The following is a 27,375-nucleotide window of genomic DNA, read 5'->3' on the forward strand; positions in this document are numbered from 1 at the left end:
TCTTGTGCTTGCCAAGTTCTCTCCGCTCATGGAAGGAAAGGCACTTGGCACTCCTCAGGCTCAAGCTCAGTAACATGCCACATGAGAACGGACAATTAGTGTAAAGGAACTGCAAGCAGACTATTTTAAAAGCCTTGCGGATTTCTACTTGCAGGTTATAATCAAATAGTTTTGAAATTAAGTTTCTCCATTGTTTGTTGGTTTTCTTTTTTTTTAATCTATTCTTAAACTAAGTAGCTCAGAATTTGATAGTTCTCACTCCTACTCCTCCAGTAGAGAAAGGACAACACATCAGATAACACAATTAAAGAAGTTTTGTGATTTTGATGCTATGCTTTTGAATGCTAAAAATGGTTGAAGTAAAAATTACCAATTTCAGTGAGGACACAAAAAGTTCAACCATGAAATCTTTCATTCCAGTACTAGTGAAAATTAGAACGGATCATGCTTAACAGTTGCACAAGTGAAGAAATCTTCAGTAACACTGAAACATTAATTTAAACACACAATTTTTCTTTAAAGGTTGATTGGCATTGTCCAAGCGTCTAAATACTTAAACAAAATAACTATATTTCTCCACAAGTTCTTCAAATAAAATAGCTGGTTTTAGTCTGCAATGCAACACCTGTCTGAATGTTTATGACAATCCATACTTCACATTAAACGATGTTCCTAAAGTCATTCAAAAGTCAACTTCTTGAAAGTAAAACTCATTTTTGAAGTAAACCTTTGCACAAATCAAATATCTGAAAAGTACACTAAATCATCTCTCATTCAAAACAACATTAAAACAAACAAACAAACAAACAAACAAACAAACAAACAAACCAGCACCTATCTTCTACTTAGGTTTGTTCAGTGCATGTAGAAGTCCAGTAGCATGAAAATTCAAATTAAAATTACTGTAATGACAAGGAATACAAACTGCAAACTGCCTCTTCTTCAGCAAAACTGGAAGAAAATACTATCTTCAGTCGATATCATTTAGGGCCAAAAGTGCTTCTGCAGACCTGAAAGTTCACATAGGCAGATGGGTCATGACACAGGAAACTTTCCAAGGGAAGCTAACAAAGTCTTTCTGAAGCCTGTGTCAGACCTGTCAGGAGTCTGATATTAAGTGCCTGCTACTTTTGTAGCTATTTAAACTTATTTTTTTTCACTCTTTGCCTCATCCCCCTCTTAGAAATATTTGTATGACTATCAACATCAAGATAATGACGAAGGTTTAAAAAGACACGTAAGTACTGTGACCCTGCAAGGCTGGCACTGACAGACTGGCATCAAAGCAAGCAGTATCCTGGAAACATGCTTTCAGCCAAGGGCTAGGCTGCTGATCAAAAATCCTGCCTTAAAAAGGAGCAGTTTTTGTACATAGGAGCTGGAGTTGTTTTAGGTTTAACAGGAAAACAGACACATTAACTGCAAAACTAACCCTTACAGCTCCTTTATTCTAAAGTTAGCTCTTGCTTCTACTTCACCTTAAAATATCTCCTTTGGGAACTACTAATGAAATGGCAGAACATGCATAGACTCCATTATCAAAAAATACTCAGTGAAGCAGTTGTTGATTAGTATTTGCAAGCGCATAGTCAATAAGGTCTGAGAGTACGTCTAAGTTATTTCTCAATATATGGTCAAAACAGTTCACCATGTATCTCCTGCAGTAATTTTTCTATAGTCTTAGAGAACTACAGTTCTATAGAACTATTTCTATAGTCCAGAGAACTCTGGAAAGTTATTGTACTCATAAAAAAAACAGTACTTTCATTTTGTCATATCCTATGTTCTTGCAGTTTTAGCTATCCACAAGACAATCTCATGCATTGTCAGAGCTGGAATTTATTTGAACTTCCAGTCAAAGAGTTTTCTTTTTGAGTGAAGTAACAGGAAGGTAAAGTAAAGACAGACCTCTAGCATAATTTCAAACCAACATACATAAGCAGTATCTTACTCATGGGTTTGAGAAAGCTGGATGGCCCTGCAATAGGCACGGAGACATGCCAGTTTCCAGTCAAAGCACAGACACTGAATTTACTGCCAATTTGGCATGGTTTCTGAGTTGCTTGTGCAGCTTTCTGTACCTAGCCTGCAAGTAGAAGCTAACTGCTTAATGTTTATATCATATACAGTAATTTTTACATGCAATGCATGAGTGCTAAGTGCTTCTGGCTACTATGTTACACAGGTGATGTTAAGATTGCTGATACCCTCCTTGCAGTTACTTTACTCTTACATACTTCATGTCGATGGATTAAAAAAAAAAAAATCAAGTACTTCGGAGATCTCTGCACCATGTTCCATTGCAAGATGTTATGAAATGTCTCACTGACTTTCAGGACCTGATAGATACTTAAAAATGCTAGGGCTGCTGTGAAAGTAATGTCTCCTATTTTATTACATTGGTCCACGACATCAGAGGTGGATGTTCATGGTAGGACAATAGAAGCTGAAGCTTTCCACCAATGTTCAGTTAAATTTCGGGTCCTGGTGGACAAAAAAACTGGATATGAGGCATCAGTGTGTGTCTGCAGTCTGGAAGGCCGACTACATCCTGGGCTGCACCAAAAGAGGGTGGTGAACAGGTCAAGGAGATGATTGTCCCCATCTGAAGAACTGTGTCCAGGCCTGGGGCTCCCAGTACAAGAAAGATGCAGAGCTGTTGGACTGGGTGCAGAAGAGGGCCAAGGAGATGACCAGAATGCTGGAGCACCTCTCTTATGAAAGAAGGCTGAGGGAGCTGGGCTTGTTTAGCTTGGAGAAGAGAAGGCTGCAGAGGAGACCTCATTAAGGCCTTCCAATACTTACAGGGAGCTTGTAAGTAGGAGGGGGACTGACATTTTACACAGTCTGATAACGACAGGACTAGGGGAACAGCTTTAAACTAAAATAGGGAAAATACAGTCTAGATGTTAGGAAGAAATTCTTTGCTAAGAGGGTGGTGAGGCACAGGAACAAGTTGCCCAGAGAAGGTGCGGATGTCTGACCCCTGGAGGTGTTCAAGACCAGGCTGGATGGGGCCCTGAGCAGCCTGAGCTGGTGGGTGGCAGTCCTGCCCATGGCAGGGCATTGGGACAAGTGATCTTTAAGGTCCCTTCCAAACTCAGCCATTCTATGATTCTATTCTTTTGTTGCCATGCAACAGACGGCAGCAGAGGGACAGTATGACAAAATGGCATCCGACATGCAAGTGCATATGAAGGGAAGGTGTGGAACTGAATTCATCCGCACAGAAAAAATGGCACTCACTGACATTCACTGATGCTTGCTTAATGTTTCTGGAGACCAAACAGTCAATGTGAGCACAGTGAGGCAGTGAGTGGTGTGTTTCAGCTGCCGTGACAGTGGGTCACCTCCACTGGTACAGGCCCAGCAGGTGCGCTCTTGTTCATTGCTGCTGAAAACGTACTGCTAATGGTGGTGACTACGTCGAAAATAGAGCAGATTCTCAGCTACAAAATACTATCCAATAGTGTTATTATGCTCTTTGTATCTGTTGTGGTTTCCATGGAAATAAAGTAGGAGGCATTACTTTTGGAGTGACTAATGTAGATACTATGCTGTTTTGATATATATCTTAATAAGAAGCTCAGATGTTAACAAAAAGCCTAATCAGACTACCACCTGATTTCTGAAGCCAAATATTCTTCATATCTTTAGTCATTCATTTATGTTCACATTATGCCACAAAATTGAGTGCTATTAGGGCAAGAGTTCAGCACATTCGGTGTGAAAAAACTCATATGTGAAAATGGGACATAGCAGAATAAACACCCTTCATCCAAGCCAGCAGACAGGTGATGTATTTGTACAGTTGAAAGGCCTGTGCTGGATGTCACACTCTGGGTGGCATGCCCCCAAATAAATCCTTCTGTCTGCACTGTGTTCTCTAAAAATAAAGCAAGTATACACACTGACCTGATCCTTGTTTTAAAAAAGAGCAGGCTAAAACTTTTGCTCTTAACAACTCAGTAGTGTATGGAAAATACATCTAAGACATCCATCCAGTGTTAGCGTGGAGCTGCTAGTTATAGACCATCAGGAACAAGGAGTTGTCAGCAGCTAGTAACCAAGACAAAAATCAAACCAAGTGCAAAAATAACGGGTACCTACATAGTATTTTCCGTGACTAAATCAAATGCCTCACCAAAGACAGGAAATTTAACTGCTGCATTACAGTAGAGCCCTGTTCCACTACAGAAAGTTTCCTGCTTTTTTTCTAAACTTTGAATCAAAGTGTTTGTTAAATATAAGGTTTTTTAAAAAATATCTGCCCAAAAGGTTTTGAAATAGCTTCTTTCATGAATACAGATTTTTTTCAAATGCTTAAAAGAAAAGGATGCCCAAGCTTTTCTAAAGCTACTAGGCAGTTAATGAGTGCATGGTACTGTCAGACAGTTTTATTTAAAACTAGGCTTATATTGCAAACAGAGATATTACACATCGTTGTCCTAGTGCTTCAGAAAGTTCTGAAACTCCAGCAGCATTATTTTATTAGCAGAATCTGAGATTTGGGAAGACGTTTCTGGCAAGTTCAAAGAAAGCAGATCCACTACTGTGGGTCAGAAGGTTCACTTTCAGCTGAAAATACTTTGTTCTAAACTGTTTTCTCCAAAAATCCACCTTTGTGTTTCCTGCCTCCTCCTAGCAAGTCCAACTGCTTTAAATACTGAAAAGTCCTCTATTTCTGTGCCCACAGACTTCTACAAGCATTCTTTTTCAAACTTATCTTGCAAGCCTTGCGCTAATGGGTGCCAAGCAGTCATGTGAGAGAGCCAGAATTGAGCAGAAACAATAAACCTGCACTAGCAGCATTTCCCTGGATCCGTAATGCACAGTGCACTAGCACTGACAGTTAAGCATTCAGATGACGTAAGGAGAGTTGTGATTTCTTAAGCAGCTTCCATAAAGTCTGCATGGTTATAAAGCTTGATTTCTCACACACTCCCTCTTTCTGTCCTCCCAGCAAACATAATACTTTTTATTGTTCTGTAGGTTTAGCTTTTAGGATTCTAGTATGATTTTAGTGGACACTGCAAGAACAGACTTCTGGATACAATCTACCAGCCATTTTAATAATACTACATAATTTGTTAGGATTTAAGAATATACAGTTCCTTTCAGTCCACTTACAACTGTGTTTACCAACTGGCTATTTATTACACAGTACTGAAATACTTAGTTTATGTATTTTGAAAAAGAGGATGGAGATAAGACCAAATAAAACTTAGCTTATATATACTGCATAGATTCCTTAGATCCAAAAAGTGCAACTCTGTAGGCAATTCAAAAGACTGAGATGCAAATAAAGCATACAAAACAAATACTTCAAAGTCTTGGAAGTCTGCAGATACAAAGATTCATTTATAGAAACTCAAAACTGAAAAGATATCGTACCTAAGAAACAGTGCTTTTATACAACTCTAAATATAAATAACCTTTAAAAACTGCTTCTATTAAAATCAAATTTACTTGGTAAGTAAGATGACAGTTACTGTTTTAACACAGTACAAAAAAAGTATGTGACTGACTTGAGATAAGGGAGCTTCCAAACCAAATGAGACAATGCAGCATACCAGTGATATTCTGTGTGAAGCAAAGTGAGACACCACATTAATTTTAGTTTTTCCATTGCATTTGAGTTACAGTTCCTTAGAATAATGTCATTGGTAAATGAATGTTTATAAACAAGCCTTAGTGCTTTTGTCAAGAAAAGACCATCAAGAGACAAAATCTCATTTTTATTTAGATTAATGCTGTTCATAAAATACAGATTAATGCATTCAAAGATTTCCTCTTTGCATTTGAGTAAAAACAAAACCAAACCAGTCCAATTCAAGTCCCTAAGTCAGGCTTGTCTCAAAAACTGAAACATCCATTGAAAGATGAGATCAAAATACACTCTGTCTTTTCAAAAATGAATTATCAACTATCACTGTCTACCTATATTCAGTGGAGTCAATTATTTGTTCAGACAAGAACATACTTTGTGGATACAGATTCACTTTCTTGAAGCTCTCTGGTTTCAGAAAGAAAAAAAAAAGATAGAAAGAATTTTAAGATGAAAAGCCTTTGAGATTTCCAAGGCTGCCTTCTACCTCATAAGAAAACCATCATCAAACTACTGCAAGTTATTTGACTACATCCAACCAAAAATGCACAAAACAGTGGAGGAGGGTGCTGCTTTATTTTTAAGCAGAAGCCATGAAAGAATTAATTTAGTTTAAGATTTAAGTTTTTATACTTCCTTATAGCAAACTAAAACATTCTTGGTTTAGTTAATGGTAAATAAAAGTTGTGACTTCTGGGTCAATAAAATTATATGATTCTATGAAATGTTTTACAGGAGAAGTATCTTCTAAAGTCAAAGAATATTCTTTTTTCTCTCTAGCTTCAATAACAGCAACACAGTTCCTGCACCTATACACTAGTACCTAATACAGGTCAGCCTCAATCATAAAAATAGATTTGGGCCACTTCTGTCTACAGTATTTATAAGGTGAATTTCAAACATGTTCAAATTTTACAAATATATATTTAGCAAGAAAATGTACATTACCATCCTGCATTCTCCAACAAGTTCCGTGCAATGGGCTGAGGCACTGAACAGTTGTAATAACCCATGCCTATATAGGACCTCCATATCTTGTTCTTGCTTGCAATGTTGTATAAGGTTTCAAGGATTTCATTTTCACCTAATTGAGAAAAAACTATGTCAGAAAACTTCAGTTACACACAACGCTAACAGATTTTAACTAAAATGCCTTGTATAAAATACGGCTTCATATAAAAACTTAACAGGAGTGACTGACATAGGAACAGTAACAGTGTAAGGCCAAAATGTTACAGTACTACAGGAAAGTTTAAATTCTACAAAATATGAGCATTTGTCCCCATTCATTTCAAGAAAAAGCTCACAGGGATACAACAGAACTTAAATATTTATATTACTTTTCCTCTATCATCCTTTCACACACATTAATCACATTTGACAGCTCAGTCATAAATACTTCATTTTAAGCAGTTACTCATTTTTAAAACATTCACTGAGTACCCTCGACAACAGAAATCTTCTCTCAAGAAAATGCAATGACTGAACAACAACAGAGTTCCCACCACTGTGGAAGCGATGATGAGAGAAACATCTCTAGGCAAATGGCTTGTAGAGCTCTTTTTGCTTTAATGCAATGTGCGTTCTGGGTTTTTTGCATATGCATACAGTACATCTCAGAAGGGGCCCTTCATTAGCAAATCCTTGCAGAATCAGCACGCAGAGAAGCTATAGCCACTCACAACTATGATTTAGCGTGCTTAACAGAGCCCTAATTGCACAAACTGGGCTCACACCAATCATCCAGGAGTAATTTTTTAATGTCAGTGAACTTTGTTTTTTCTCCACAGACTTTAGACACTTTCCCTAAACAGCTGATGAAATGAAGAACTTTTATTTATGCAATGTTACATTTTCTTCATCAGTTTATTAAAAAAAATGTGTGAATATGACATTTCTAGCTTAAGAAATACCATTTAAGATTAGCTTTGAAATCAGTCTGCCAATCTGGTCTAGTGATTACAACAGAACACTTCTGAAGTGTCCAGATAAAAGGCATATGCATGTCCTGCCCCTCCCAGCTACAGTTTAGTTCTTGCTCTCGCTTCAACATACTTCTTGCTGGCCTTAAGCCCATACAAAAACCACACTCAGTCAACCTCTCCAGCAAAAAACACTAGCCAACCAAAAGGAAAGATTTACAAACTATTTTAGGGCCTGAGGATGCAGAAAATGGTCAGTAAGCTTTGTAACATTATGTGGAGGGATTGTTGTGCCCAACCCAACAAACCTGGCTGGAACCAGACACCAAGCCTCCTAGGTGAGGTGCTTAGAAAGTTTTTGTCTTGTACTTTTTTCCCCAAATCTGACCCTGGAAACTGCTGTGCAACAGCAGTACAGTAGTTGCAGTAAGTTATTCTGTCCGTTCTGCATTGCAATCTTAAAGTCAGACTTTGGAATATAAGGCTATAAATCACCAACGCAGAAAAACCTGAGCCCTCAATATCTCAAAACTTGTTTCTCACTGTACATTACTCCACCAGGAGAGATCAAATTAAACACATGATACTCCGGAATCTGCTGGCAAATTGTTTTCCATAGAAAATATCAAGGTTTTGAATTAATATCTTCTGCAGCCACAAAAAAGATACAGTCACTTCAGCTCTGATTTCAAAACTCATATTTCCTCTTTTACTCCTAGAGCTGACATTTCATTTAATGTGTAAAAAATTAATTAAAAAATTCTTTTTCCTAAATGGCAATAACACTTCCACAAAGACTTTTTTGTTTGTTTTTTTACAGATCTTCAGTTCCAACCACAATGTTCATTCTTTCTCTGCCTCTTACTCACTGTTACATTTAATGTACAAAGCTTAATTTCTGGTGTTTGGTGAACTGTTACAATTTTCCTGGAGATTCAGGAGCCACATGTTTATTTTATTTGATCTCAGCAATGTCCAAAGCAAAGTTACTAAAAAGTAGTGACAGTTCCACTCCCCCATACTCCTCCTACACTACTTATTCCAGACAAATGTACTTGTGACTACTTTTTTTACTTTAGTGAAGGCTTTAACACTTCAGAGGCCTTACTCTGCCATTTGCAAACCCAAAAGAAAGATGGTTTTGTGTTTGGTTTGAAGAAGAGTGTTGTATTCTTGCAAAATTCTAACTTCAGCAATTTTTTGGAAATTCCAATGCCTTTGTTCATTTGACTCCAAATTCAGTCGAAGTCAGAGGCTGGCTATCATTTAACTTGCTCACTAGCCTGATGCCATACACAAAATGCATTAAGAACATGAATTCCATAGTGAACACAAACCACAAATACTGTACGATATGCTGATAGTGCTCCTTTTGTTTGCCTCACTGGACATTTAATCTAGAAAGTTAAGAGTTACTTCTCAGCAAATACAGCTAACAACTATCACATGCACACACTGAACTTTTGCACCTGAAATAATACTAACATTTCCATACTGATCCAAGGAACAAGGGAAAGAGCCTTAGTAAGACTGCAAGCAGCTCAGGCAGCAATTAAGCTTCCAAGTGAAAGGCAGAACCACATTCACCCGGAAGAACTGCACAGGCAGATCCCAACACTGACTTAGTTTTATAGCTGTATGAGTTATCCCTGGAGACAGCCAAATGATTACTTTTAATCAGGGTCTTCACACTTCAGCAGGGTGAAGCCTGGCCTGAGCCCAGCAAGACCTTCTCTGGGCAGGGTGGGACTGCAGAGCTGCACCAGGCCTCACCAGATTCAGCAGGACGCCACATCCTGTTTCCCATCAGCAGCAGCTACTGCATTTCCCACTGCTGCCAGCCTAACTTTTAACAGCATACTCCCATAACAGGACCTGTGAAAGGGGTCTGGCACTGCACTGACCACTCTGTGTACATGACTCACACTAGCAGGAAGGCAGCAGAGTGATGAGTAGTTCTATGTATACCTAAAAATCCTTTCTCAAACTCAAAACCAAATGGCTGAGTTCTCAGATTGGTAGGCAGGAGTGTCACCAAATCCAGAGTATTACACAGATTCTTTCTGCTGTACAATATACAGATTTCGGGGCATGCACAGCAGAACGCTGTATTCTTGTGTTTATTTAAAGCTAATACATTTGAACAAGATCAGCATTTCATAAAAATTCAAAACGTGAATTAAAAAGACCACCCAAAATACCTCAGTTTTCAGTTTCCAATTTCTTTAAGCTCTCCTCAGCAATGGGAGAAATAAAGAAATATCCAAAATGTGGGAATCAAATGGGATGAAGAATTGACAACTGCTAACAGTGGTAAACTCGCCACTGCACACAGATATTTCTTTCCAGTTTTCTAAAACAACATGACTGAAACATCTTTATCTGGAATTCATTTCATTGGCAGCAGTCTACAAATCCTTTAGGAACCTTATTCAGCAGGAATGTTACTGCAGTTGATCTTTATTCCCTTCATCATTACATCAGATAATGTGATCAGAGACAGTACCCAGGATAAAGTTCATTGATCCTGCACTACTCTTATCAAATAACCATGGGGAAACCTCAGTGAAGTTCCCACTAGGAGTTCAGTGAGGACACTACCGCAATGTCCACAGATGGAAAAGGCAAAATGTACCACAAAAATAGAAAGTGGGAATGAGTTATCTGGTCATAAAATTACAATACTGTTATTCCTGCTAGTGTTTTAGTAGTTAGTGTAGCAGTGTTGCTTTTCACTTGATACCTGCAAAAAAATATATGGCACCTAGCAAGGTTGGGAGGGGGGGGGTATCAAGACAAGAGGAGAAGACTGAGATACACAACTTAAAATCTACAGTGTAAAAGGGAGAGAGTATTTCATATAATTTTTTCACTATGCCAGACCTCAATTTTTTTTTTAAACCTTCTGATATCAAGGAAGCAAGATCTTCACAATAGTTGCTACAAGAAAAAAAGGGCATGATTTCTCTTGCATTAGCAATTAATTTAATCTTCTTAACAAAATCACAATATACTGAAGTAGAAGAGCTCCAAAGTGCTCTCAGACATGCAATAATGCTGCAGGACAGCACAAGAGCCTGCTCCAGGTGCTGAGTTCTACCATCCAAAGGAAGGGCAGCACACCAACACAGTCTGATGCCCTTCCTCTTCCTCCTCCCGTTGCTTGAGCTCCCCACACTTACACAGCCTGTTTGGGCAGCAGAGGCAGCCTGGACAGACGCCAAGATTCATCTGACTGCTTTTGACCCACATCCTTTCTAAACTGTTTCAAGTGGAGACCCAACTGGTTGCTTACACAGGCTTTTTAAGTTACTATTCAGAAATTCTGAAGTTCTATAATACACCTAGGAATATTTTGGAAGAAATCATAGTTGGTTTCGTAGACGCATTCTTTTAATTGAAATCCTGAAACAACACAGAAATACATGGTATAATATACAAAACTTGTTCATTAGCTAAAGATGAGCATACAATGGCAGTACTGCAGGGATAACTACTGCTGATACAGATAGTAGGCTTGCAGGAATAAAAGGAGGAGGATTACTCTTACATGAGGTGATCTGTTCTTTGACTTCAAAGGGTCAGTCCCACCTATGTGCTTTTGTACCTCCAACACCTAAAGAAAACCAATTGTTAAAGTTTACTCACCGGCACAGCAGGGAAAAAGCTCTGTAACACCAGCTGATCACAAATTAAATACTGAACAGATGTCTAGCTTTTGTTACAGATACTGATTGAACAGAAGCTGTATGCCAAAATAAAATTTTCCCTGATCTACATCTGCCGAAAAAGCTGACTGTAAAAAAGCCTCCCTTCCAGAATCATTTCAGGTACAGGACTACAACCTCCTGTTCCTAGAAATCAGACTTCTCACTGTTTGGTCCTTGCTAGCTTTCAGTGGTATGTTCAGGTGGTATTACAATGCTGGCTGCCAGTGAGTTCATGGCAGCAAGCACTTCTAAATGGCTTTTTTGGGGAGAGGGAGAAGGAGAGTCAGAAGAGGGGCCCAGGTACTTCTATCGCACTACATACCAAAAAGGCAACTCATTTCAGAGACCTCTTAGCACAAGCTGCATTCCTTCTTTCCTTCACCACTGACAATGTCTATACTAGAAGAGATCTACAAGTAGAAGGCTAAAAAAAAAAAAAAAAAGTGAAGGAGCATGTCTAGCGTAACTGCACTTCTGTCAGCACAGCTTAGCATTTACCAGAATAGCTTTTCCATTCACACACAACCTAAGCCTCTAGACTACACTGGTTATTTGTCTTCTCTGTTAATACATCGTGTCTGTCAAGGAAGAAATGAAACCTGATTCCTTGACTGAAGAGTAGGATTGTGCTGAGAAGTCTAGGAAATACAGCACATTTAAATGAGAAAAAAAAAGAAAGCTTCTCCTGTAATAAGGTATTTTATTTAGGAATGATGGAATATGCTATAACATTTAAGGCAGCTTTTTAACAGAAGCTCCAACTACAGGAGGATTTTTTTTTTTTACTGCTATTGCATACAGAAGGCAGAATGATGCTCTGCATTTTAGAAAACCTGTCACGTTATCAAGTGAAGGCTCTGTAAAGCAAAGCAATCTTTCCCACTGCCACCCCTAACAACAGTTGGAAGACGCACACATACATCAGACTTCCTCTCTGCGGGTGCCAGTTCCACAGTTCACCTCAGCTGAGGAAACTCACCAATTTACCTACAACAGCTAAGCAAGCGTGTGGCAATGGAAACTGTTCTCCCATGTCATACAGAATTTTATAGCAATATGCTTTAGGAACGTAGCTATGTTTCTTCATGCTCACACCTGCAAAGCCCGAAGCTATAAAATCTTAAGAAAATTAAAACAATTACAGAGACATATGACACTCATCCAGGCATATTACTTGTGGTATATGTATGGTTTTCTTGGGCTACATATCTAATTCTAGCCTTAAGTAACAACTTCAGTGAGACTCCAGGGTAAGCTCAGCTGCATTTCCCAGTACAAAGGACCAGACTGAGTACAGCCAATTTGCTCAGTTGCAGGCTGACCTGGGCAGTCACTATGGTTTCTTGTTTGCTTTTTTTAATTAGAGTTATACAGAAAAAAAAGTGAAGTATGTATTTAAACTATTAGGAATCACTATAGCAGGAACTTTATAAACAACACATTCACTGAACAACACAGTCTGTATTGCCTTGCCCTGTTCTCTCTTACACATATGATGTCTAGGGATGGTGGGAACAGAATCTTCACCCAAATGAAAAGAACATGTTTAAGATATGGTTTAGTAAGGAAATATTGGTGGTAGGTGGACGGTTGGACTAGATGGTCTTGGAGGTCTTTTCCAAGCTTGGTGATTCTATGATTCTGAAACACAGAGTTCTCACATCACTTTCCTAGTTTTGCTGTCTCCTTTTGATACAATGCAGTAGATAGACAAGTCATACACCATACTGACATAAGGAATCCTACACCGGTGATAAGAAAGAAGTGTTCTCTCTAATGATGCATTAACAGGGAAGCAAGTTTTACTCAGAATAGAGAGTTCTGGGTCCACAATGCAGCACAACTTTAAGTGGAGGCTTCCAACTTTTCTTTTACAAACTGTGGAGTTTCCTACTGCCAATGGAGTGGAAAGCTACACAGTAAGTTACAAAGACAGCCAGCCTCCACACTGAGGGGAGAACAAAGACAATGCAGCATTGCACAGGCAGAGGTTTTCAGCACTTCACCTCTTTTGAGAACTCACTGCACGTAGCGCGGAAATGGCATCACAGTCACATTCTTTCAGAGTTTGTTGTAAGGGAACTTGAGCAGCACAACAAATGGAGCAAAATGCTCCATTAGCTCACGGGTCCCGTGGCACAGTGAGAGCCTGTATGTAACAGAACATCACTAGTTCATGGTGACATGGGAGATAACCACTTCAAACAGACCAGTGTGCATTCACATACATAGCACTGCATCAGGATTTTGACTTAAGCCAGCATCTCTGGCTTGGTTTTCATTAATGCACAGTTACTGTAGGTCAAGCTGCGCTGTATCACAGCTATGCGCACATGAGTAATGTCAGACTTTGTAACAGTACTGCATATTAAAATTGAGAAATTGGAAAAGCGTTTTGTGAGATGTGATTATTAGTGACAATCTATATTTACCCCCTACTCCTTTTTACTTAAAAAATAAAATCTAAAAAGTTTCTTTGACTGGGGTTAAATAAAGATAACTCACCAGTCTGGGAGCATCTTGACCCACACACATTAACCACAGCAAAACATGCTGAGCAGCACTTGCAGCATTCACACAGTTTAAAGGAAGTGACTGAATTCCACCTCTCCCCCGGTTCCCACAGGACAGGAAGGTACCAGGAACTCAGTGCCATGACACTCTTGAGGTGTTTCACCAGCAGGACTCTCTCCCTCACTAACACTTGGCCACGTTCCCCCAGGCCCCAGCTTTCCCCTGCACTCCTGTTGCTGGTAGTAGTGGTGACACCACCTGGGACTCATATGGAGCCCTGGAGGCCTGCAGGACCCGGCAGCAAGGCAGAGGGCCAGCAGCAAGCACCTCATGCCAAACAGCTTGGGATGGGGATGCAGGCACAGATGTGAAGCTGACACTGGTGGAAACACCTCTGGTACCTGAGTGGGCACTGCGCTCTAGAAGTTTTGGTGGAATTGCTGGGGTTGGTGCATTTTTTTTATTTTTATTTATTTATTTTTTTTTAAGTCTTTCCTTCACTCCCTGGACTCCCAGCACAATGTTGGCGTGCTCAACCAGTTAAGACTGTAGACAGATTTTGTGCAGCGATTGATAACTGTAAAGCAACAGGATCTGAGGATTCATCAAGCCACGCCAATTCTGAACAGCAGCTCGCCAAAGCATTCTGTGCCGCAGCAGCTGGCGCAGGGCTCCATGCTCCTGCTACTCACCCATCTCCTCAGTCACTGCCACTGCTCTCGGGTGCGGGTGTTGCACGGAGACGCACGCCGTTTTTTTGCACGCCGTTACAACGCGTATACTGCTTGCTACTTGGGAGCGGGGAGGGACACAAAAGAACTCTCGCAGACAGATGGCAGCCCACCCGAAGTAGCACTTCGAAGGCACGGCTTTTGGCCACGCCTCCCCCTCCGTGTGGGGTTCCTGGGACAAAGCGGCGGCACCTCACCGCCGAGAGCAGACCCGCACGAGTTTTCCTACCGCCCTGACCGGGGCCAGGGGCTGCGGAGGAGCGGGGCAGCAGCCGTGCGCGGAGGCCGTCCTGGCGGCAGCGGGGCCACTTACCGACGTGGTCGTCCATCCTCAGCGGTCTCTGCAGCCGGATGCTGGCCGGGATGGTTTTATCCATCAGCTCCTCCACGGTCTGCAAAGAGGCGCCCGCACAGCGTCGTTAGCAGCCCCGCACCGCCGCGGCCGCGCGGAGCCCCGTGCCGCAGGCACCCACCTGCACCCCGACGGCGCGCAGCATCTCCAGCTTCTCCCGCTCCCGCGGGCCGATGTGCCGACGGCAGAAGTCATCATGCCGCGGCAGCAGCTGCTCGATGCACCGCGCCGCCTCGCTGCTGCCCCACCGCTGCTGCTGCTGCTGCTGCTGCTGCCGCCGCCGAGGGCCCCCCGCCGCCGCCAGCCGCAGGTGCCGCGGAGCCCCGCGGGCCGCCAGCCGCCCCCACCAGCGCCCGCAGCTCTGCATGGCCCCACCAACACCACCCCGCCGCCGTCGAGCACCACGCTTTGTGGCCGGGGAGGGGCGGAGCGGCGCGGCCCCCGTCGCCAGCGCCAATGGGGCGGAGGGGCGGTGCCGCGCTCGCCCCGCCTCGCCGCCACTGATCCCCACTCCCCGGCCGGGCTGATCCTCTCGGCCGTGACCCCGCTCCGGCCCCGTGGGGGATGCGGCGGTGGGTGCGCGTTGCGCCGCCCTCCGGCCGGTGGCTGCGGTACGGATGATCATAGAATCATAGAATGGCTTGGGTTGAAAAGGACCTCAAAGATCATCGAGTCTCAACCCCCCTGCCAAGTGCAGGGTCGCCAACCACTAGACCAGGCTGCCCAGAGCCATGTCCAGTCTGGCCTTGAATGCCTCCAGGGACGGGGCATCCACAACCTCCCTGGATGATGCGCGGCCATTCCTGGCTTTGTCGATGGGAAAGGAAAAATTCTCCCGCCCGGCGCTTTGAGGGGGTGACGAGGCGGCAGCGTGCCCGGCCCCCGTCCGCACCACTGGTGGTCGTTTAGTGTGGAATTCTGCTCAGCTGCAAAGGGCCACTACAACTTCCATCTTCTCTTAGTTTTGCAGCAATATTGAATTTTCCCAGCAGACCCAGCAGTTTAAGATGGGGCTGCATCGCTGCGTATGTACACATGCATAGCTGTGTCTTCATCTGAAGTGGCCAGTCCCTTAACATGCCCTGCACTTAGGTACAGAAATTGTTACAATACCCTACAGTGAACATCTGCAGGTGGCTTGGGCAGACATGCTGGTGGCATCACCTTGCTGGTGGCCACAGGCAGCCGAAGGCATTCTGGCAGTTGTGTCTCTGCAACTCTGGCCCACCGCTCAAGCCTGTCTAGATCTCTTTGGATGGCATCCTCTCCCTCGGGCATGCTGACCACACCAAACCAAGCTCAATGTTGCCTACGAAGCCAACAAAATTAAAGTTTATTTCTTCTCACATTCTGACTTTCTTGTTCTCCTTTCAAGGCACAGGTGGGCTTTGAGAGCTGTTTTCCAGCAGAGCTTTCAGAAGACAGAATTTGAAGGCACTTACTTTATTTGCAGGTGTAATTTCCATTATAGGTGTCCGAGATCTCTCTAATCAAGGCAATCATCCTTCTAGATAAATCAATATTGGTATTTCCAGTATTTCCTTTGCTGCAGTGGGTTGAATTGAATAGATACAACATTAATAAGAAGAAATTTGGCCTCAGCTTACTTAGAAGTAATGCTGCAAGCAGAATTATTTAGATAAAATTATGTAAATCATGTGCATTATTTCCATACCATGGATTTCACCTTTTAAAGCTCATCCTGGGAGAGTTTTCAGGTTCACTGGTGGCTCTTTGTTATGTACTACAGACAGCTCCAGGAAGGTGCAGCAGTTCAGAAATCTCTAGCCACAGGCTGGCTCCAAAATCCTCAGGAATGCATCCCTCTGGCTTGGCGTGAAGGTGTGAGAAAGGCAGTGGGGACAGAGAGGAGGGCAGGAAGGGATTGCCATCCAGCACTCTGCCCTGCATTAGGCCGTCAGCAGGCATACTCCACATCTGCCTCCGGCTGCTTCAACTTGGGGTGGTGCTGGCCCAGAGAGTGAGGTATCAACTGGAGCCATGTTTTCCTCTGCTCAGTTCTGCCTCTGTGCAGATAGAATCCACATAGTTATGGATGTCTATCTTTATTTACAAGTAACAGAACCAAGTGTCTTTTGAGGAGATGTATCAATGCCAACTTTTAAATAGGATAACAATAAAAGATAAAGTATGTTTCCAATTTGACTTCATGTTGTGTGTTCCCACACTGACTTCATCCTAATTCCACGATGGCTTTTTCTGCTTGTATTCTGACTATAATGAGGTAACTAATCACTTCTTCTAGTCGCTATTTCACACAAAATAAGACTTTGCAGTTAGCTCATCGGAATCAGTAGCTCTCATAGGATTGCTTGTTCAAATGGGACTGTGTACTGCTGTGGGAAGTGCAGTTGGGAGGGAATACAGAAGCCTATAAGAATCTCAAACCAGGTATACTCTGTTCACATTGCTGACTCTTCCAGAAATTAATCCAATTTCAGTTCAGCTTGAAAATGATGCTGGGGGGGACAAAATTGGAGAAATGTGCAGGTGAAGAAGGTTTCAGTCTCAAGGCATAGCCACTTTGTCTGGAAAGCACTACATCTGAAGTGGTTGGCTGATGTTAAGCTTTCTCCTTCAGAAACTCCTCTTAGCATGGGCTACATGCAGTCACTGTGGCAGAGATAACCTGGCCAATCTTGAGCAGATGGCCAACTCTCTAGTTGCCTCCTGAAAACAGTGTAATGGCCTCAACAATCAAAATAGGAATCCTGAGCAAGAGACATAATAGAAAATGGAGCTCTGGTGTCAACACAGCAAAATGTAGCTGACTTTGTGGCTTCAAACAAATATATCACTTCACAAAACTACTGCGCCTCTGAAGCCTATTTCTGACACTGTCCATCTGGAGATGCCTAAAGAGGAATACAAAATAGGACAAAAATGATACAAATACTTGTCCTGGGTATTTCACCAGTCAGTTAGCACTGTGAGAATTCTGGATAGATAGATAGATAGATAGATAGGCAGACAGACAGATAGATAAAGAAATCTCAATGAGCTTATTTCTCAAAATTGTTGAGCTGCCAACCAAATACTGTAAACTTGTAGCAAAATATGTAGGATGCTCCAAAAGTAATGTTTCTTATTTATTTCCATGCAAATTACAGCAGGTACAAAGAGCACATTACACTATTTGATAGAATACATTCTCAGATACAAAATACTGTTTTTCAACATAGTCAACAGTATTAGCTATGCATTTTCACCAGTGATGAACAAGAGCACTCATGCCACGCTTGTACCAGTGGCAGTGACACACTGTTGGTGTCACCACTACTGAAACACACCATTACCACCTCACTGTGCTCACATCCACTTTTTGGTTTCCAGAAACATTCAGCAAGCTTTGACGAATGTCTGTGAGTGCAATTTTTTTTTCTTTATGGAAGTACTGAATGACACATTTCTGCTTCATATGCTTATTCATATGCATATTTCCATGCTAGACACCATTTTGTCAGACTGCCCCTCTGCTGCCATTTGTCACATGGCAACAAAATGTAAGGGGATATTGGTGAGAAGGTTCAACCTCTACTGCCGTACCACCAGCCAGCACATCTGACACCATGGGCCAACATAATAATACAGGAGGCATTACTTTTGGAGCATTCCTTGTCGATGTAATGGGTCATTACTGAGGATTAGTCACTTTATAATCCTTTATTTCGCAGCCTACAATTCCTTTAAGACATCGAAAACACTCAAAATAGTAAGGACATTGCAACAAGTAAAACAAAACAAAGCATGCAGGCATTAGTGCAGACTGACTGACTTATGCTGACTTCTGTCCTGATGTAAGATTTTTTTTCTGTAGAAATTACTCAACAGAAAGAATTTTCTTCTGTTGAAATGATCACCTCTGCTGCCTTTTAAAATAAAATTATCAGCCATCACTAGGGCTTTCAAAGGTCTCTGGTATATCCGCTAAGGAATGCCTACCAAATAGCCTCTTAATCACCAGCCTTATCTGGAAAGTCAATCCAGATAGAGGACATCCTCATTAACACTTTGCCTTTCTAATCATGAAATGACTTTACCATGCAGAAACACAAGAGATGCAGGACGTCTGTTTCAGCGCAGATATTTCTAATTCTATTTTCATTGAATTTGTACAAATTATGGCTTGGATAAACTACTGAACCTTAATATGGAAAGGAGAAACAGGTTGCAAAAACCTTTCTATGCATATTTTATACATATGCTTGTAAGCAGTTAAAAAATAAAAACCAAATAAAATAACTTAGTCCTTAGAAAATGAAAGATACGATATGCTGCTGTACTGTTGTAGTGATCACTACCTTTTGAGATGTCCTTACTATAATTTTTTATCCCCATGAAATATTTAAGCTCTAGCATGATTATTTGCTTAAAGTAAAAAGGACTCTAACAGTGTTTATGCAAACAGTACAAACCTTTACCTAGTAGATCAAGCCGGCAATAACTTTTTTTTCATAAAATTATTTCTTCACTTGAAGTAGCGATACATCATGCTTCTCTCATAAGCAGTCTGCCTGCAACTAGTGCGAAGAAAATTACTTCCCACTGGTGTATCACTGTGTATAGAATTTAAGGTGTGAAGTCTGAATTACCACCTCTTTTTTTTTTTCACTTTTTTACCAGTAAAAGTTAAGAGCACCATGTATTACGTGGAATTTGTACCTAGGAGGTAGCTGTCACATCCCTAAATATAACAGCATGTTGTTCAGATAACCTAGCAGCAGAATATGCAGTAGGATAGGCAGTGTTGTGGTAAGAGTGTACAGAATCAATGAGATATTTTTGAATACGTAATAGCCCTCAAGAGCTTGATGCAGCCACTACTGCCAAACAGGTAGTACACATTTTTGCAGTCTTTAAGCACTGTTATACTTTCATTGACCACAGCTGGATCATAAAATAAGGTCTATGTTAGTAACATGGGTGGCTTGGTGGATTTCCCAGGGACTATTATGGTTTTCTTTTGGGCCTCCTTCCTCTACAAAAGAACCCGTGATGTTATTACACCAAATAGTACTGTACCACATTATTACTTTATAAACAACAGTGAAGTATCCTCAGTAAGGTGTTTGTTGTGTAGCCTTGTGTTTTAGTGTTATGAAAATAAATCTTTAAGCTTTTAAACCTATCTTTTTTTTTTAACTGTCAACCCTGAGGGAATACAGTCCTTTACTTGTTCCGAACTCAGAAATATCCCTGTACAGTGATTAGGGCTGACAATTCATGTACATTAAAATTGCCTTTGTTTTCAGTTATTTGGTCAGCTGGAACTACAATAAAAGCTCACTGCACTTCCTCTCAAGACTGTTTTATCACTCACACACCCACACCTTCAGCAGCTTCAGGGTGCAGCTTCTGTTTCACCTGTGGTGTTGGATATACAATCTTTAACAAATCTGCTGTGTACCACACTCGCTAAGTCCACAGATCAGTCTATGAATATTCTGCAATTCTGTATCATAGATCTAAAAGTATATACAATATCTCAAAGTAATAAAAGTGAAGTATTGGTACAAACAATTGTGTGGAATCATATGCATTTCTCCTCTTCAAAATGAACGTAGCAAGCATAACTACTTAGGCTCTGTACATGTTTCTTGGATAGATATATGTACAGGCACAAGTGGGTGCAGAAACTTTCATATTTCTGTTTAAATAATCAAATGCAGTTTTTTTCTCATCAAATAAATTACCAGTATGACCGTTTTGACTAAGGATAATGGTACGGACCATTCTAACAAGGAAGTACAGGGCTATAAGGAAAGAAAGGAAAGAAAGATGAGAAAAAAATTAAAAATCCCTAAGACGTCAGAAGAAAAGTTTTGTGGAATCCTTGAGTATCCTTGAGCATCCTTGAATATTAATCTCTCAGTCAAGCCCTCCTAGCCTCCTTTCTTACATGGGGAAATTAGTGAGGAAGACAAGAATTTTATGCTTCCTGTAAGGTGGTGGGTGTCCTCAGCATGATTTCTCAGTCAGACAGCAGCTAAGGCCGACGGTGCCCAGGTGCAGCTGCACATGGCAGCTGGGTCTTGCAAGTTGTGGGCATGATGAGGAGCCAGGTGCCTGTAAGAGGATTAATCAACAGACCCAGGTAAGGGATCAAGCTGGGTTCAGGGACTGTGCAGGAGCTCCAGGCAAGAGTAGAATGAGACAGAACATGAGACAGGACTAGAGACGAGGTTTCAGCTTGCACCTAAAGTCCATTCAGCATACAGGTGTGGAGCCAAGTCCCAACTTAGATCCCTGGGAGCACCCCCAGGAGACCAACATATCCATCAGGCAGTGGGCCAGGCTGATCTGGAGACCAGTGCTCCTACAAGACAGCTGAGAGCCTGTGAAATTGAGCTGCTCCAGCCCAGTGAGGTCAGGGCCTTCAGAGCCTCCTGGTGCACTTAGGGCCCTGACTTTCTCTGACAACTGAAGCAGCCATAACAGTGGTTAGGTAGGGCCTTTCAGAAGGTTTACTTTGCCCAAAAGCTTTTAGATTATTTTTAAAACTCCTTAGTGATTTCCAGCATCCTGGGGAATGGAAAAAAAAAAAGAAAAAAAAAAGTGCTAGCACCCCAAAAAGAGTTAAACCATTTTCCTATTCCACCTCCCTTTATGTCCAGGTTCAGGGATTTACAGTCAGCCATGCTTCCTACATGGAGAGGAGAAGAACTGCATTCACTCCAAACATTAGTGGGTTTGTCATCCATTTGCCACTATGCTCCCTCACGCTGTGACAAAATGAGCTGCCACATATCTCTGTGACATATGTCCAGGGCAGCACAGCTGCCACTGTGTCTCCAAGCAAGCACCTCCTTTTTCCCAGAGTTGTAGGATTATGATTGACTGTGGGCTGTTTTTTGTTTTTGTTTTCCTCATTATCACTCCTGTTTCTAGCATGTATTTGTCTGGTACTAAAGTTCTGCTTTTAAAAATCTACTATGAATTGTTATAGAAGCCCTGGCAATGTTCTCTGTAAAGGCTCCAGAAGGGAAGGCCAGGAGGAATTATTCGCTGCTGACTGGGTGATTTTCTAAATCTTTCTTTTTGTCCCTTGTTCTTTTTTAACTTGGTTCAAAGGTGAGCTCAAAGGTAACCTTGAATACTGATTCAGTTACTTAATACTTGTTACATTAAACTCTTTATCAAGTTATTTGTGTCCACAGGCTTTTAAATACTAAATATGGCTATATGATTACAGCGTTGCGTATTCAAATAATTTATATCAGTAGTTGTTATCTATTATGAATACCTATGAAATTCACATTGCATTGCAAGAATTTCTCTTGCCCTATCTAGTTTTATTAGGCAATAAAAAAGTTCTCTCTGGCTCAGAGAACTGTATACTGCTTACCTTAACAGCTGTATCATGACAACAAGGTACCGCAACATTCTTTGGGAAAGAAACGCTTGTCCTCTTTTGTTCTTATCAAGGAGTTAAATCTATTAAGCACAGACTGTGTAGAGTTTGAAAATTCAGGAAGTCTAAAAGGCTGTTTTTCAGAGGACACAGTTTTGCATATAAATGGAGGTTTTTTTAGTACTTTTGTATTAGAAATGGAATTATAACCTTTGTTAGTACTTCAGAAAGTAAACCAATACAAACAGCTGAGATGACAGGTTCAGAAAAAGTTAAAAACATCCCCAAACAACAGCAAAACAACACACTAAACAAACAAAAACAACAGCACCAAAAACCCACAATAAACTGATCTCAGAAATCTATCAGGATTTTCAGTTACACAGGTGTTACTGAAAGCAAACAATTGTTTGAAAGTCACTGACTACATTTCCTTCCTTTTTTACAGAATTGATCACACCTCCTTATCTTTCTGAATTTTCATTTTTCTGGAGGTTGAATAAGGTCTCTTTGCAATAGCGAATCATCACACAACCATATTACTCTGCTCTGTTTGATGTAAAGGCTTAAGAAGCACTCTATAAACCACAGAAACTCCATTAAAGATATGTTTCTTTCTTCTTTACAGCTCAAAGTAAAATATTTGGGAAAAAGAAATCTGGGACTTCCGTGCCTCAGAGTTTACAGAAGAGTTTTTAAGTCTTTATCTACTTAAAAAAGGCTGTTGCTTCCAGAGATGTAACAATTTAATGATTCTTTATCAACACACTTCTAGAGATGGCTTGAAAATGTTCTGCAAATGAAGTGAGCAGTGCCATCAAAACATTTCTATAGGGTTCTAGGTGGCCTGTAAGTGGTTATGGCAATTTGTTTGATCATAGTCTGACTATATCTACATATATAGATATGCAGATATATATATATAAATATATAGATATGCAGATATAGTATATAAGAGTTTAGCTATCCTGATGGATCACTGTGGATGAATATCACAGCTAGCAGAAGGGAGAAAACAGGACTGTATGAGGATAGAGGAGTGAAATAAAATCTGTGATTGCAGCTGCTAGTGTTGGTTCACCTATCTTCTTTAAATACATTTGCAATTGATTTGATATCTTACAAACTCATTGTGAACTTAGCTGTGTGAGATCATCAATGCAGACCAGGAATGAATCTTGATCAGTATTGAAGAATCTGGCTCTGAAATCAAAACTGAATAAATACTTTAATGTTACATAATGTCTTAGTTAACATGTAACTTAGAAAAAGCTTGAAATGTTGCAATGGCCTGGTTCTGGTATTAGATATCCTTTCCCTACTTGTATTAAAAAAAAATGAAAAAATAACATGATTAAATGTATCTAAGATACAAGCTTCTAAACTAACTGGCTCATATACACCCATTAGAGCCTTCTTATAGGGTTCAACTGTAACTTCTGTAAATATTCCAGCAACAGCAGGCATGCCTCACCTTAGGGTGGCACTATCTGAGCATGACTTAACATTCACTTATGCTCCCTGAAGTCGACATTGTTGGCACATGATTTGTACAGTCACCGCTCTGCAGCTCTGGCCAAAGAGCTGTGTAAAAAGAATTGGCTCTGTGCAGTGCTGCATTAACATAAACTTTGCCTCTTAACAGGACTCTTTAACACCACAATGGGCCTCACTTGATTCAGAAAATTGTTATTTCATTCAATACACTGAGTTGAAATCCCAGCTCAAATGAAGAAGGAATAACACTCAGATTTGGGGAGCAGCTACAAAAGTAGACTGCAGCAGGAAGTTGAAAAATGCTGCTTTGTGGCTCATAGTAGATAGGAAATGCTGATCAGAGAAAATAAGGTTTATGTGAAAGGAAGATGATAGAATCAGCAAGTAGTGATGAGACAGGACTGATCAATGGAGGAGAACAAGAGGGAAGAACTGAGTTAGGAATAAAAATAAGTGTAGCTCTGAAAGCAAAGAAAAAAAAAAAGCAAATAACTACCTATTTCCTAAATCAGGCGAGTGCTCTAGGGAGACAGCAGTGACTCTAAATATTCTAAAACAATGTCCTGCTGCACACATCTAGTGACTAGATTCAACCTGCAAAGGAAACCATACATTTTCATTTTGTGATTTTCAGGTTTTTTTTAGTATAAAATATAACAGTTATGTCACAGCCAGTAATTAAAATAGCATAGAAATATACCAAGATGAAGGAAGCTGAGAAATCTCAGATGCCACTAACAATTCCTTTGGTGTATTTAAAAATAATGATGACATAGAAAGGACCCATTATCTCATAATTTTTTGTCATTACAGCCTTTCTCTTGAATAAATACATAGCAAAATATTCTTTAATCAATAAACAGAAACAAGAGGGAGTTGGATTTTCCACAGTATTATGGCACCTCAAAAATTATATATTTTCATATTACACCTACTCTCACAGAACACACTGCTTGTTAACTACAGGTTAATCTGAAACACACATCTTGTTTTTCCAGTGGACACTGAGTTACTTAAGAGCAGCCTGTTAATTTATTGCTGTAATGATGAGAATATTAGAGATCATCATCACCTTCTAAGAGAGCTAATACATTAGTCTTCCTAAGTGCAAATATTTAAAATGTATCTTCTCTGTACTTACATTTACCAATTGCAAAATTGCATTATGCAACTCTGTCTTTGGCAATCTTTTTAAAAAGTTGGATTAAATAATAAGGCTAACTCACCTTTATTTTTACTGGATTAAGGTTAACATAAACCAGAAACAAGCAAAGAGCAATTGCACTTCCTCATCTAAGTGAAAACTGCTTTTAAAAACAGTGTGCCATCACAGTCACTTCTGCCATGTAATCAGAATTAAAATATGGGATCCTCTTCACTGCTTCAACACAAAACCTCTGTTGATCAATATCAACATTAGAATAAACTTAAGAGACAGAAATGTGCCTTTCTAAAGAAACAGGAAAAATGCTGGGCAAGGAGCATTGACTAATACAGTCTGTACCCTCTTGCCTAAGCAATTTTTAATCAAGATAAGCAACATACACTGGTTAATGGGAGTTGGCTCTCAGGAGGTCTTAAAGTAATAAAACACAAGAGTGGTAATGAAATGTAAAGAATAGATTCTGCTTCCCTGGTCATACCTCCTTTATTAACTCCTTTAGCAAAACTTGAAAAAAACTTAAGAATTATGCTCAGGTAACCCACTGAGTTCATGAAAGCCAGGTCCTGCTTGACCAACCTGATCTCCTTCTATGATATGGTACATGAGGGAAAGGCCGTTGACGTAGTCTACCTTGACTTCAGCAAAGCCTTTGACACTGCCTCCCACAGTATTCTCCTAGAAAAGCTGGCAGCCTAGAAATCTTGGACAAGTGGTGCTCTTTCCTGGGTGAAGAACTGGCTGGATGGCCGGGCTCAGAGAGTGGTGGTAAGTGGAGTTAAATTAAGCTAGCAACCTGTCGTGAGTGGTGCTCCCCAGGGGTCAGTATAAGGGGCCTATTCTGTTCAATATCTTTATTAATGACCTGGACAAGGTCACTGAGTGCACCCTCAGTAAATCTGAAAATGATACCAAGCTGGAGGGAAGTGTCAATCTGCCTGGGGGTAGGAAAGCCCTACAGAGCAATCTGGACAGGTTGCATTGCTGGGCTGAGGCCAGTGGGATGAGGTTCAACAAGACCAAGTACCAGGTCATGCACTTTGGCCCCAACAACTCCAAGCAACACTGCAGGCTTGGGGCAAAGTAGCTCGAAGAGTGTGCAGAAGAAACAGACCTGGTGGTGTTGGTCACCTCTCAACTGGGTATGAGCCAGCAGTGTGCCCAGGTATCCAAGAAGGCCAATGGCACCCTGGCTTGTTTAAGAAATAATGTAGCCAGCAAGAGCAGGGAGGTGATTAGCTCTGTACTCGGCTCTGGTGAGGTCTCACCTGGAGTACTGTGTTCAGTTTTGGGTCCCTCTGTACAAGAAAGACATTGAGGCCCTGGAGAAGGGCCTTCCAGAGAAGGGCAACAAAGCTGCTGGGGAGTGTGGAGCACAAGACTTATGGGTAGCAGCTGAGGGAACTGGGATTGTTTAGTGTGGAAAAGAGGAGGCTCAGAGGAGACCTTATTGCTCTCTACAAATACCTGAAAGGAGGTTGTGGTGAGGTGGAAATCGCCCTCTTCTCCCATGTAACCAGTGATAGGGCTAGAGGGAATGGCCTCAAGCTGCAAGATTCAGGTTGGATGTTTTTGGAAAAATTTGTTCTCTGAAAGAGTGCTCAGGCACTGGAATGGGCTGCCCAGGGAGGTAGTGGAGTCACCCTCCCTGGAGGTGTTTAAGAAACATTTAGATGTTGTACTAAGGGACATGGTTTAGTGGGGAAATATTGGTGTTAGGTGGACAATTGGACTGGATGATCTTGTAGGTCTTTTCCAGCCTTGGTAATTCTATGATTCTATGATTATCTTAATAATAATAATCTGCTTCTTAAAGCAGATAGCAGCTTTTGAAAATTAGTTATCTTCCATTAACATTTGTTGTCTTTTTCTAATCATTTTTAACTATAAATTAGTCTGAACATTTCAGTAATTGTGAAGCAGAAAATAGTTTTAGAAATGTAACAGTCAGTGGATCAGGAGACCTCACATAATTACACAGACTTAAGACTTTAAGGCAGTATAATTACCTTCAGAGCAAGAGTGATGAAAACATATTTGAACAGGAAAATTAATGAACACAGCAATTAAGTGTTTGATGGTTGTTCACTGAAAAAATGAAGATTGACAACAGTCTAATTAAAAACAGCTTTAAGTGTTTTATTCCCTCCAAAAATAATTTTTCTTGCCTGAGGTTTTAATCCCATTCATAACTCGTGCACATACATGCTTAATAAATACACAAAATATTCATTATTCTATTCATGATTCTCTGTGTGTGCCTTAAACCATTTGCATACATTTCTTTGCTTCTCGATGAACTTGGAAGTAAGTTATTCACCAGCACACTAGTATTTCTTTTTCAAGCTCTCATGAACCAGTGTTCACAGCCTTTCTGCTTAAGAAAGATTCAGTAGAGGCCAACACACTGTCAGTCAAATTATTGTTCTTAGCAGAGAACTTAACACGAAACTCACAGCAATATATGAAAAGTTAATATAAAATCTAACCTCCTTTTCCCATCCCAA

At 40.8% G+C, this 27,375-nt stretch overlaps 1 protein-coding gene across 2 annotated transcripts in view; it reads right to left on the bottom strand.

Annotated features, from left to right (window-relative positions):
- The window catches only part of GLDC (glycine decarboxylase), a 38,603-nt gene extending 23,399 nt beyond the window's left edge, over window positions 1-15,204 (bottom strand). Inside the window, exons 1-3 of one of the 2 annotated variants that reach the window (XM_021381255.1) lie at window positions 14,959-15,204; window positions 14,799-14,877; window positions 6,557-6,692 (exon numbers count right to left, since the gene is read on the bottom strand). In XM_021381255.1, the coding sequence (XP_021236930.1) occupies window positions 6,557-6,692; window positions 14,799-14,877; window positions 14,959-15,204 (461 nt within the window). Of the gene's footprint in view, window positions 1-6,556; window positions 6,693-14,798; window positions 14,878-14,958 lie in introns of those variants that run through there. The other variant, XM_021381256.1, reaches the window with a different exon arrangement.

The sequence above is a fragment of the Numida meleagris genome, chromosome Z, assembly GCF_002078875.1.
Source record: "Numida meleagris isolate 19003 breed g44 Domestic line chromosome Z, NumMel1.0, whole genome shotgun sequence".
NCBI classification, from domain to species: Eukaryota; Metazoa; Chordata; class Aves; order Galliformes; family Numididae; genus Numida; species Numida meleagris.